The 12,601-nt window shown below is 41.0% G+C and overlaps 1 protein-coding gene across 1 annotated transcript in view; it reads right to left on the bottom strand.

The window, feature by feature from the left end:
- Positions 1-330: 330 nt before the first annotated feature.
- LOC127626960 (TANK-binding kinase 1-binding protein 1-like) overlaps positions 331-12,601 on the bottom strand; it is a 73,131-nt gene continuing 60,860 nt past the window's right edge. Inside the window, exons 8-10 of the mRNA XM_052103123.1 lie at positions 9,576-9,691; positions 5,612-6,405; positions 331-3,137 (exon numbers count right to left, since the gene is read on the bottom strand). Coding sequence (XP_051959083.1) covers positions 3,006-3,137; positions 5,612-6,405; positions 9,576-9,691 — 1,042 coding nt within the window. The 3' untranslated portion in view covers positions 331-3,005. The remainder of the gene's footprint in view (positions 3,138-5,611; positions 6,406-9,575; positions 9,692-12,601) is intronic.

Raw genomic sequence — 12,601 nt, 5'->3', positions numbered from 1 at the left:
TGATGCAAAACAAAAACATGATTTCTCAGGTCTTTGACATAAGAGATCCTAAAACATCATAAATTCACATGAGAAAAATCTAAATGTCCATTCATATGCTGTATAATTTAAGACATTGAGATGCAGGGATTTGGATTTGAAATATGACAAAATGTATCTTTTACTGCTATCTTGTTTAGCAATGCATTATCAACCGCGTAGGTAGTAAAAGTAATACCAATACCAAAAGTAATACCATTCCTCAGTCACAAGAGAATTGTGATCATTCTTGGAAAGACTGAAGCATGAAGAACAATGTAAAGGAAAACACATGACAATAAATCAGTGCATGTTCCATTTTATTTCACATAGTATTTACATAAGAAATATTTTGACACAATATGCATTAATTTTAAATGTTTATTGTTCCCATTTTCTTTGAAATACCTTGTTGCTATCACAAAATATCTCTACTCCTCATTAGTGTCCTCTTAGCTCTCTAGTAGATTTGGCGAGTTATCACTTTGTCCCTGTGGAGGTTAATCGCGTATGGTCAAGGAGCCATATTCACAAAGTTTTATCCCCTGAGTTATCTAAGAATATCACAAAAAAGTCACACCAAACAACAGGGCAAAAGAGAGACCATATAGTTTGCGCATTCAGAAAAGTATTCAGTTTGCTATTTTGCCATGGTAGAAGAAATACATTGTCTTGAGGAACAAGAAAACAGCAGTAGCTCTTTAAATAACTCCCGAGTGAACTCTTTGTGAATAGTGGCTGAAGTTTTCCTTTGCTTCTACCCTGCAAGTTTGTGAACAAGGGTGCTAGACGAATGAGCTATGGAAAAATGTTTTGCACATTAGTATGCGATTTTGCAGACATTTATTTTCTTTACACTTCAGCTGCAACTTTCCACATCTCCACACATGGTCAAAGGTTTTCCACATTTTCCAATTGCAACATATTTCGATACAATATGCTATTGTGGTGCTTGGTCATAATCCGAAAGATATGAATAAAACAAGCAAGATGTCTTTGGTTGATTTGATGGTATTTCATTTTATCCACATATTCAAACTTGTTTTTAGTCCTTCATTGTGTAGTTAATGGTGACATCATAGATGATTCATATTTACAACAGATGGCCAGTCTATTTATCGACTCCAGTACTTTCCATTAGAAAATGAGCAGGTTCCACGTGTAATTAGACAACCAATTGGATAAAACCTCTTCCTAACTATTTGATAGACAGCATGGCTTCTCATTTTGCTCTTGCCATATTTAGCCTGGTCATTTCACTATTTGAACCAGTGGTGACTTTTTTGTGCTGCTTTCCCATTTTAGATCCTCTGTATTTGGGTTATTAGCAAATTCAGGGCCCTTGACATCATGAAGTCTACAGATCAGGGAAAGTAGCAAATAAGTAGACTTTTTAATGCATAGGGTACACCTTAAATGGAATAGAAAGATAGTTAGCTAATAAAACACTGAACTGTTTTTTGTATGGTGGCTTTCACGTTTGGATCCCAGCTATAAAGAATAATTTGAAATAGCAGTTTCCATGGTTTTCTTTAGATCTTCAGCAATTCATTTGCTGTTATCCCAGCTTGCAAAATGCATATCTATATATTATATAGCTGAATTTACAGGTTAAAACATGTAATTGTCATTAAATACAGGTATACATTTACAATACATACATTAAAAAATCTTTAACTGATAACATTTTATTGAGCTCTGTGATGTGATCAAAAGAACAAATATATTAGTTTGTCAAAAAAATGTTCAGAAGTAGGCTAAGCACATAAACTGGTTGATCAAACAAGAAATTTAACCAGATAATTGGAAATGGTGTACCAATTTCGTATGCCATACTGAGAGCACTGCGCATAGAAAGCATGATGTTCTATGCTCAGTTAACAGAATGTCCAAATTTACTACGGAAATCATAGTAGGACTGTCTTGAGAAACAACAAGGTAACTGATGTTTTGTCCATGGTTGGCTAAAATCTTCTGCACAGAGCTGCAAGCATTATGTATATTATGACAGTAAATTCTGTAAGAATATGTATAAGAAAAATCTTCCCTCTTTGTACAGCCAAACACCCCGGAAGACAAAATAAAATAGAAGTGATCTTAAGTTTACACATGATTACAAATAATCTAGGAAGTCTTTGGGAAGTCTTACCAAACTAAGATACACTCACGGAGTACTTTATTAGGAACACTATGGCCCTAATACATTTCCTGTGTGATTTTATTCACTGCACTGCTGCCACATGATTGGCTGATTAGATAATAGCATGAATATGTAGGTGTACAGGTGTTCCTATTAAAGTACTAATTGAGTGTATGTTTAAGGGCAAGCCCTTGGAGTATTAAACATACAGTATATCTATAAGGTTTTTCTTTTTTGCCTCAGTGTTAGTAATATTGGTAAAGGTAAACTGGATACTAAGCTTATGTAGAGTGCTGAAATTCAAATTATATTTAACTCAAAATGCAACCATTGGCCATGTGTCTCATTACTTCAGACTCATGTCTCATCCTGCATAGCACCTCAAAAATACAGTTAGCTAGAAAAGCTATTCATTTCTCCTAATGGTTATAAAGCACATTGAGTGGCAAAGCCATAGTGTAAATAAAGCAAAGGATCATGGGGACTGTAGATAAAAGCACAAATGAGTACCTTAATATTGCGATATGCATTGCCCTTTGCCTCTCTTGGAGATTGATTAGCATTACTGTGAGCAATTGCCAAAATATATTTGTAAATACATTTACTTAAAGGAAACCTGATGGAGATATTTAATGGATACCTATTAACCTTTCATGGCCTCTCTTTGGACCTTTTTTTCATGTCATACTGTATCTGTTCTATTTAGTTGTGTAAGTTTCACTTTTATCGACTCTGAGACCGGCCACAGGTGGATCGCCTACATTCTTTCTAAAGGCACCCAGCTATAAATAGTGGGAGCTGAGAATGAATGTTGCAACAACAGAAGGTCATGGCGTTGCTGTGGGTGTCAGATCTTGCTGTTCTCCAGGTGCGAGTCAATGTGCTTGATCAAGGCATCATCCGGGTAACTAACAGGGAAGATTAGCTGACACAGTGGGCAGCTCCTGATATCACCCTCATCTTCTGTCTCCATCCACAGCTGCAAAGGGTAGACTGTTACTTTTGACAGCCGTTACGATTAAAATCCTGATACGATCTTTACAGTCAATGTAAATCCCCATTCTCAACCCATTTTACTTATGTAAATTGACATATTTTGGAGCGAAACAGCATATTAAATAAGAAAAAAATGTAGGGGGGCACTTGATTTTATATTAAGGGAATGGATTTGATCGTGAAAAGTAGGCATTCCATACCATAAATAAGCCAGACCTGAATGTGAGTTTGCTAAAACAATGTATCTATTTGTAAAATAAAATAAAATAGTTATCTGGCCATTATTCAATATTACTCAATTATTTCAATTATTCTAAGTGACATCAGTGGAAATGAAAGATGTTTCAGAGGAAGAATAAGTTATTACATTTTTATTAAACCATTCAAAGACAATTTTTATTTTTATATGGAATAACATTGTGACGATGTGGGTGCGTGGCCGGCACGGAATCAGCTGATCAGTGGGAGAGCGAGATAAAGGGGAGCCCGTGACACCAGTTCAAGAGAGAGAGATGCACATGGCATACTTTCTCATTAAACTTTATGTTTACTGTTCAACCAGTTCTCGCCTCCTCCTTGCCCATCCTTTAACTGTTACAGTGTTGACGATACCCATAAGGGAAGTGGGATGCGCTGTCCTCGCTGCTACTGTCTGCCAGAGGACGGAGGGGTCGCTGCCGGACACCGAGGGCCAAAGAAACTGCTGATGTCTGCTGAGAAGAGGAGGAGCGGTTCCATCTGCCAGTGGTCGGAGGGCTCACTGCCATCCGCTGGGGAAGGAGTGAGCTGTCGTCCGCCAGAGGGCGGAGGAGTGGTTGAGGGACAGGCGACAGAGTGTCCGGGGACAAGAGAGCAAGTTATTCTCTCTCCTCCATCTCTATGTGTCTTTCGCTTGCCCTCTCCCCATGCCTCCCCTCATCTCTCCCCAAGGTTCCCAGTACCACCGGCTGATGGAATGGCCGGAAGGGCAGTGTTTCCCCTCCAGAGATGGTGGGGAGGTAAGTCAGTCCGGTGGTGCCCTGTCCTGAATCGGGCAGGGGAGGAGTGTGATGAGGAGGAAGGCGTGGCTGGGCCATGAGGGTGTACAGCCAGCTGTACCAGTGGGAGAGCGAGATAAAGGGGAGCCGAAGACGCCAGTTCGAGTGAGAGAGAGCGCACTATTGTGTTTAAGTGTATTTATATAAATGCTACAAAGCATAACGTAGTATGAAGCAGTATGTTATTGTGTGTGACAGAAAAGTGCAGCAATAAATGTCTACATGTTTTGTCAAGATGGTCCCAGATTCCTCCTTTCCTAAATTGTTACACTGGTACCAAAACCCAGGAATTAAGAGAGGAAGAACGTCGCCATGGATTCCTCACCTCTGGAGTACGTGGTCAAGACTATCGCCAGCATTCACCAGATGCAACATCAGGCCCTCTTTAAGCTATGCACTGAGCAGGAACAGTGATTCATTGCGCTCCTCAAGGCCCAAGAGCAGCACTGGCAGATGCTCTGGAACTTGCTGCACCAGGAGGGTGCTGCCTCCGCAACCCCGAACTCCATGACCGCGCCCAGGTCCCAGGAGGCCCCTCCAGCGATGGTCCACCGAGAAGGGGAGGAGTGGTTCCGTCTGCCAGGGGTTAGAGGGCTCACTGCCGTCTGTCAGGGGAGGAGCAAGCTGTCGTCTGCCAGAGGGCGGAGGGGTTGTTGAGGACTGGGTGACAGCGCGTCTGGGAACCGACAAGCAAGTTTTTTCTCTCTGTCTCTGTGTCTTCCACTCACCCGTTCCCTCTCCCCATGCCTCCCCTCATCTCTCCCCCAGGTTCCCAGGAAATTCCCGGCTGATGGAATTGCTGGAAGGGCAGCATCTCCTCCAGAGGGGGGGGAGCAGTGTGACAAGGAGGAGGGCATGACTGGGCCATGAGCGTGCATGTGAGGGAGCCGGAGACGAGAGTTAGAGAGAGAGAGAGACACACGCGGCCTCGCTGTGTGCATGTGTATGATTATTTATGTTTTTGTTGAGTTTTGCACTAAGGTTCCCGCCTCCTCCTTGCCCATCTTTACCTGTTACAGTGGCTCCTCCTTGCCCGACCTTTATCCTTTACAAACATGAACTGATTAATCATTCACAATAAGATCAGGAACATTCATTAAGAAAGGAAATAAAAAAGACAGTAATTTAACAACGCCTAATCACTCATTAAATCACTTACAGATCACTTTACAAGTCTTTTGTACTGTTTATCCATAGTTCATTCTTTCTTCAGTGGAATACAAAAGTAGATGTTTGACAGAATGTTAATTTCAGTTGCATCTTTTTTGCATACAATGAATGTGAATGGTGACTGAGGCCTTACATCTCCTTTTGTATTCCACAGAAGAAAAAAATGTCATGCAAGTTTGAAACAATGAGGGTATGTAAAAAATGACAGAATAACTTATTAAGACATATCTAAATGTAATTTGCTACTCACGTTGATGGACGGCCAAGACTGGGCATGCTCTGCATGCAGGTATCCAGGTGAGTGGCAGCTTAGGTTGCTGGGGCGGGGTGGAATGGGGAAGGCAGTACAAGAGGCGGGGCCTCTGCTGCTCAATGAGGGGCTCGACACCCCCAGTGTTTGCGGAGGACTGATGGGATGAGGGCAGGACCACTCCTCCTCATCCTCTGAGGACTGTGGAGGCTGCGGGGATGAATGCAGTGGGGCTGGGCTGGGCTGAGGCTCAAAATGCAGGTGGGACACATCAGAGTGGTGGAACGACAGCTCCCTGGTCAGCCGTGGAGATTCAGCCAATCCCCCGTCTCCTCCCACCCCTTGCATACCTGCCTGAGAGCCCTGTCTTTGAACTTTCATATGCTGGCTTCCCCCATGTTGCTGTTGTTGCTGCTGCTGTTGTTGCTGTTGTTTGTAGTAGCTGTCCACATATGGACGAGGTTTTGGCAGGGTGGACACCGGGTCTAGTGTGAACCGTGGTGGACGCTGATAAGCCGAAGGATCAGCTACTTCCGAGTAACTGCGCCTGCCCTGGAAACTAGCCCTCAGGTGGTGGGATGTGGGCCTGCAGGAATAGGATGCAGGGCCATTGCTCAACTCAGGCAGAGGTGAGCGCCTATGCATGTCAGGGGAGAGACGCTGCAGCACAGGGGAACGGCGCTGGGGCACAGGGGAGTGACGCTGTTGTATTGGGGAATGACGCTGTTGGATTGGGGAGTGGCGCTGGGGAATGGGAGAATGCCTCTGGTGAGGGACAGGAGAGTGATGCTGAACTACAAGGAGGACACAGAAAATAGAAAAAAAAAAAGTCAAAGAATGACGAAATAAAAATTTGTTGTAAACATTTGTGTAAATTGTGAAATATAAGCCATCATTGTTTCTACTTTTATCATATTCTGTTATTATTTATATTATTTATTTTATTATTCATATTATTATTTTATTTTCTACATCTATTTCTTGATATTTTAATTACATTCAATAAAATGTATTGATTTTTTTTTCTATATTTATTTTCTTATTATTTATATATTTATTTGATTATGTAATTATTATTTTATTTTCTACAATTAATAACATTTTTATGTATTCTTTTAAATTGCAAGTACAGAATTACTTGCAGTATACATTACAATCTAAGATATAATATGTCAATATCAGGCGTCACAAGAAGTTCATTTTAAGGGTCAGATCAGGTAGAAATATCTACTTGGAGTAAACCTGCACATTTTCACTTTTTACAGCATATATGTGTGTAAATATGTGTGTGTATACAGTATATAATGTTACCAATGATTTAAGCTTTTTCACCATGAAGCTAATTTAACAAAAAATCTGAATCTGAAAGAAGCTCTATAGAATATGAAGCCATAACTAAGCCTGAAACAATTTATTACATAACCATTTTAAATATAACTCAGGATAGATAGCTTTGTGATGAATGGCAAATTAAGAGTAGTTTGTTGTTGTTTTTACTACTGGAACAGTATCTCAAAAGGCAGAGGAAAGAAACAAACTTAAAATATATAAAACCCATTATGAAATGTATCTACAATGATGGTCCCAAATGAACAGATAGACGTCTGTAATGATTTCCCTATTCTACTCATGTTTGTGCTGCAAGATATTTTTATAATTTTTTTTTTCATGTGCATTCAACCCCACCATCTGTGATACTTCAACTAAAAGAAGGCACACAAGACCTTGTACAGAAAATGCATCTGCCTCTATCTATTAAGACTAACGTGCATATAACTTCCTGCAATAGTGAGATTGCTATCGGCTATTTAGAGAAATCAGTCCCTCCATCTATGAATCAGAAGGGTTTTTTTTTTCTCTATCTCCACTTCTGCTTTTGGTCTGGTTTCCTATATCATATGTGTGGTGGAGTGCAGAGGTGCAAAAAGTTAAGAAGGGAGTTGCTTTTGTTCTTAAACTCTGAAGAAAAGACAATTGAGGTGAGACTTGATCAGAAAATGTCAGCGAAAATAATCCTTGTGGAATTTAACGAGACAGCAAACATGCATGCAACAACACTAAGACACGTGCCTGTTTACACAGCCACTGTGATGAATGTTGATAAATTTGACAAAGTGCTTCTGTTATAAAAGAGGTTCATTAAAGTGTGAAAATATGAAAACTTCATTATTACCTAAAACACCGCATTGGGTGTGTACATACTTGGCAGGTTTGGTTAGATTAAAACAAACTCTGGTGCGATCGCGCTGTTTGTGTGGTTCGTTTGAACAAGTGTGAATACTGCCATCCGAAGCTTGCAAGTGGATCGAGACCCCCTGAATAGAGGGTACGTTCCGCTTCCAAATGAACTCTGGTGCAGTTTGACTGATATATGAACACAGTATACTGGAAAAAATGCACAAAAAAGCTCAAGTGTTCAGAGATAGGTTAAGAGATCCAGCAGGGTCCAGCATTGTTTTGGATGTTCGGCAAGTTCCGTTGCAAAATATACAACATAAAAGCTGTCCAATCAGGTTGTGACCTGTTTTGTATCTTTAGGTTCAGTGTTACAAATGCCAGTGTGAACTCTTAAGCTAAATGCATAATTTTCTTATTTGGTCTGGACCAAGAGAACCCAACTATAATTGTGTAAACACTTTTAATTTTAGTGCTCGCAAGGCAAGAACAGTATTGATATTTCTGTTAATTATTTTAGATCATTTCAGCCTTTTCACATTTTCACATCCTGTCAGGATTTATTTTGCAAAACTACCCGTTGACTGTACATTACCACTAATGCAGAGTTTACACTACACGATTTTAGGCCCAATTTTCACTCACCGACAGTTTTGTGGAGATCGCTGACAAAAGCTGTGGGCTGTCACGTCCACATACGCACTTATTTATTTAATAAAATCGCAGGATTTTCCGTCATATAATCGCACAGGCTGACATCGCGATTGCGATATGATTAATCACGCAGCACTAATATCTAGCATGTTAAATATCTGGACCTGTCTGCGATTCCAAATCGCGCAATGTGAAATGTGTTTGGACTGAATACAACTGCAGCGTTGACCTACAGCCAATGAGAGAGCAAGAACTTTCAGTGGGAGGAGTCCTGATGTACCTGCAACAGAACATCAACTAATAAGGCTGCGGTATCAAGAAAGTCTCATTGGACCAAAGAAATGGAGAAAAAAATTGTGGAACATTGGCAGGAGCACCAGTGCCTATTTGATGTTTCCTCTGAACTATACCACAACCGGATGGAGAAAGAGAAGAGTTGGAGAGAAATTGCCAATTCTCTTGGATATTCAGGTAAACAAATAGGTAGGTAGGAGGTACTTTTTCACATTGTAACCAATAAAATGTATGATGCCTTAAGGCGATTAAAAACATACACATCATATTCTGAAATGCATATGATCATGCATTTGTTTTCGTATCTTGTATCACTTCTCACGTGTACTCTGTTGTGAAACATAATTTGGAGTCCAGGCATGTAATGAATAGTAAAATGTTTTTAATGTGTTCACCCCTGTCGCTGATTCATTGTGTAATTTGAAAACCCTACAACTTCCATGACAAGACAGACAGTTGTGTAATATGAACGGTACCACGATCCGACGTCTTTGAAAGTCGGGTAGTGTGTAGGAGGCATTACTTGACTCTAAACTTAATACTTTTCCTTGACCTGCTTGCCTATTTTTTGATTTTATGTCTTGTTGAAATCTTAATTGCTTAAATTACAAAACACTATCATTGCACTATTGTAAACTATTGTGCACTATTGTAAGCATTGGATAAATATATCTTCCCTTTACTTGACTTGATAAAATGTTCAGCATTCAAAATGAAACCAACAACAATAAACATACATATTATTGATCTTTCTTTGCTATTTGCATGCTATTTTTTTTTCATAATGTATAATAGGCCTATGGCTATAGATATAGATGACTGGTGAAACTTGTCCTTGTACCTGGACTTGCAGGCTCCTGTGAGGCCTTCCGCAATATCTCGGTCTGTTTGGAGGTCAGAGCCTGTAACTTGCCCAACTCCTCTGTTAGTTCGGTATACGCCAAAGCCAAATTTACTCTGAGGTAGAGAGAGCAAGAGAAAGAGAGAGTGAGAGAGGAAAAGTGAGAGAAAAAGAGAGAGAGAAAAAGAGAGAGTCAATGTTGGCAGTAAAATAAGGAACATCACTGCACGTACACTGTAGCATGTGTACATTTAGCATGTTACTGCATGACTCAAAATGACAAAAAAATTAAATAAATAAAAGTCAGCTTCATATCTATTTGTCCAGTCCTTAGCAGTATGACAAACAAAACCAAAAATTAGGTGACAGGTTATAAACTTAACAACGGTAGATAATTATGTTTGTGAGAGTTGGTAACACTATTACTATATGTGCCACTCCACCAGCAAGAACATTATCCATGACAGACACGGAGAAGAAGAAAGTGTAGTTTCAAGTCATCTGACTCTGTAGTCACTCACTATAGCAACCAGGCAGTTGAAAAAAATATATTTTCACATTCTGAAAGTCATCAAAACAACTGGCAACCAATTTCCACAGAGCTTTTCTAGTTTCATGTCTCTCTTTCACTCAGCGATAACTTTCTTTTTACATAATAAAATAACTTTAGCTCAAATCAACATTTCATGTAATTTATTTATTTGGGTAAATAGATATGCAATTTGTGTGATAATGTACAGTCAGCAAGTAATTATCGCAAGTCCCTTTAGGAGGTTTCCTTTTAAGATTTTTCACATCCTGTCAGGATTTATTTAGCAATAATGACCTGTGACTGTACATTATCACTTACTTTACTTTTCCTTGACCTGCTTGCATATTTTTAGATTTTATGTCTTGATTATATATTAATTGCTTAAAATAAATGACATAACTCTTATCATTTAAATATGAGGTAGACAGATTTGATAAATAGAATAAGTAGCAGTAAAAACATGCCAGTTTACATTGATGGAATGACGCAGAAACTAGGTCATCAAATGCACTTTATCTGATTATACCCATGCCAAATTTGCAAAAACCACCAGTGCTTAATTATAAAAAGACTCATAGCTCTAAAAATGGTGTCAGATATATCAGGAAAGACATTTCAGTTTTACTTGGAATGTGGGCACCTGCGACCGCTCATATTTTTCAAAGTACATAAGTTGACATGAGTTTGAGAACCACAGTGGACACCCGTTAATATACAGTGGCAAAAAAAAAGTATGTGAACTCTTCGGAATTACCTACATTTATATATAAATATGTCTTAAATCTGGTTTGATCTTCATCTTAAGCCAGGCATACACAGACACTTGAGAGGTTGTGAGCTCCTGCACACATTACGAGTCAGTTTATCTGATAATCGTACAGATGCAGTGGTACATAACATGACTTAAGACTTGGCGAATTCCAGAGTAATCGCACAAATTTAAATAAAACATAACAGCCAGAGGAGGACATTGCTTTCATTCCTTGTAACTTGAGATTTAGAAATAAAAAAGAAGACTGGCATGGCCAGGGACAGCATTATCTGAAAATGTCTAGGATAATAGTGTAACCCCTGTTCTCCGATGGAGGGAAAGAGACTTTGTGTCGATTGTAGTGACACAAGGGGCTTCTTTTGGGAGCCTCGGATACCTCTGAATATGAAAAAGGCCAATACCAAATTGGCGAACAGAATTTGCATGTCCCGCCCCCATAAGAGGTGGGGATCGTGCATCTGTGCAGACAGGGACCCTACCGTGGAAAATACATCACAGGGGGTTACCGGTATAACTGGCACCTATGGATCACCTATTCCAGTACAGAGTAACTAGTACCTATAGAGAGTCTGGTCGGGAATTCCTCCACTGAATTCGCGAGCCAGAGGGCTGGGGAGGAAGAACATCCAGGGAGCGCGAGTTTGAGGTCTCAACTGGGGGTAAAAGCGCACGTGTTTGCCTTCAGTAAGGGGTAAGGAGCTAGCGCAAGCGGTATACCTGGTTAGTTGTCCTGTGTTACCGAGTTCCACATGCTCGGAGCTGACAAAACATGGGATGAAACTGACTCAACCCGGAGATTGTAGAATCTCGCAAAGGTATATGGTGTTGCCCAGCCCACTGCTCTACGGATGTCTGCTTGAGAGGTGCCATTGGCCAGTGCCCACGAGGATGCCACCCTTCTTGTAGAGTGCGCTTGAACTCCCAAGTGGGCGGGCATGGCCTTGGTCCTGAAAGGGGTCGTAGGAACCTTGGGCACATAGCCCGGTCGAGGTCTTTGAATGACATGAGCACCTACCAGACCGAACTCCAGGCAAGTGTCACTGACAGAGAATGCTTGCAGGTCTCTGAAGGCCCGTAAGGACCACAGAGAGATCCCACGAGAGGAAAAAGGCATGGCCTGGGAGGGTTCAACCTCTGGGCGCCTCTTAGAAACCTGATGATCAGGTTGTGCTTTCCTAGGGACTTACCGTCCACCGCATTATGGTGGGCCGCTATAGCGGCTATATATACCTTTAAGGTGGAAGGGGACAGCCGCCCCTCCAGCTTTCCCTGTAGGAATGAGAGCACTGACACGACTGCGCAACTCTGTGGGTCTACAGATCGGGAAGAACACCAATTTTCCAACAGATGCCACTTTAGGGCGTAAAGCTGCCTGGTAGAGGGAGCTCTGGCTTGGTTGATCGTGTCTATGACAGCTGATGGTAGACCACTCAGATCTTCCTCATCCCACCCAGGGTCCAGACGTGGAGGTTCCAGAGGTCTAGGTGTGGATGCAAGAGGGTACCCATTCCCTGAGAAAGAAGGTCTTTCCTCAGGGGAATTTTCCAGGGAGGTCCTGTCACGAGGAGCGTAAGATCTGAGAACCAATCCGGGTAGGCAAGTAAGGGGCCACTAGAGTGAATTGTTCCTCGTCCTCCCTGAGCTTGCACAGCACCTGTGCAAGTAGTCTCACTGGGGGAAATGCAGACTTGTTCATCCTCCAAGGCCAGCTCTGTGTCAACG

This window comes from Xyrauchen texanus, chromosome 33 (genome assembly GCF_025860055.1).
Source record: "Xyrauchen texanus isolate HMW12.3.18 chromosome 33, RBS_HiC_50CHRs, whole genome shotgun sequence".
NCBI classification, from domain to species: domain Eukaryota; kingdom Metazoa; phylum Chordata; class Actinopteri; order Cypriniformes; family Catostomidae; genus Xyrauchen; species Xyrauchen texanus.
This window is presented reverse-complemented; position numbering and strand designations above follow the sequence as displayed.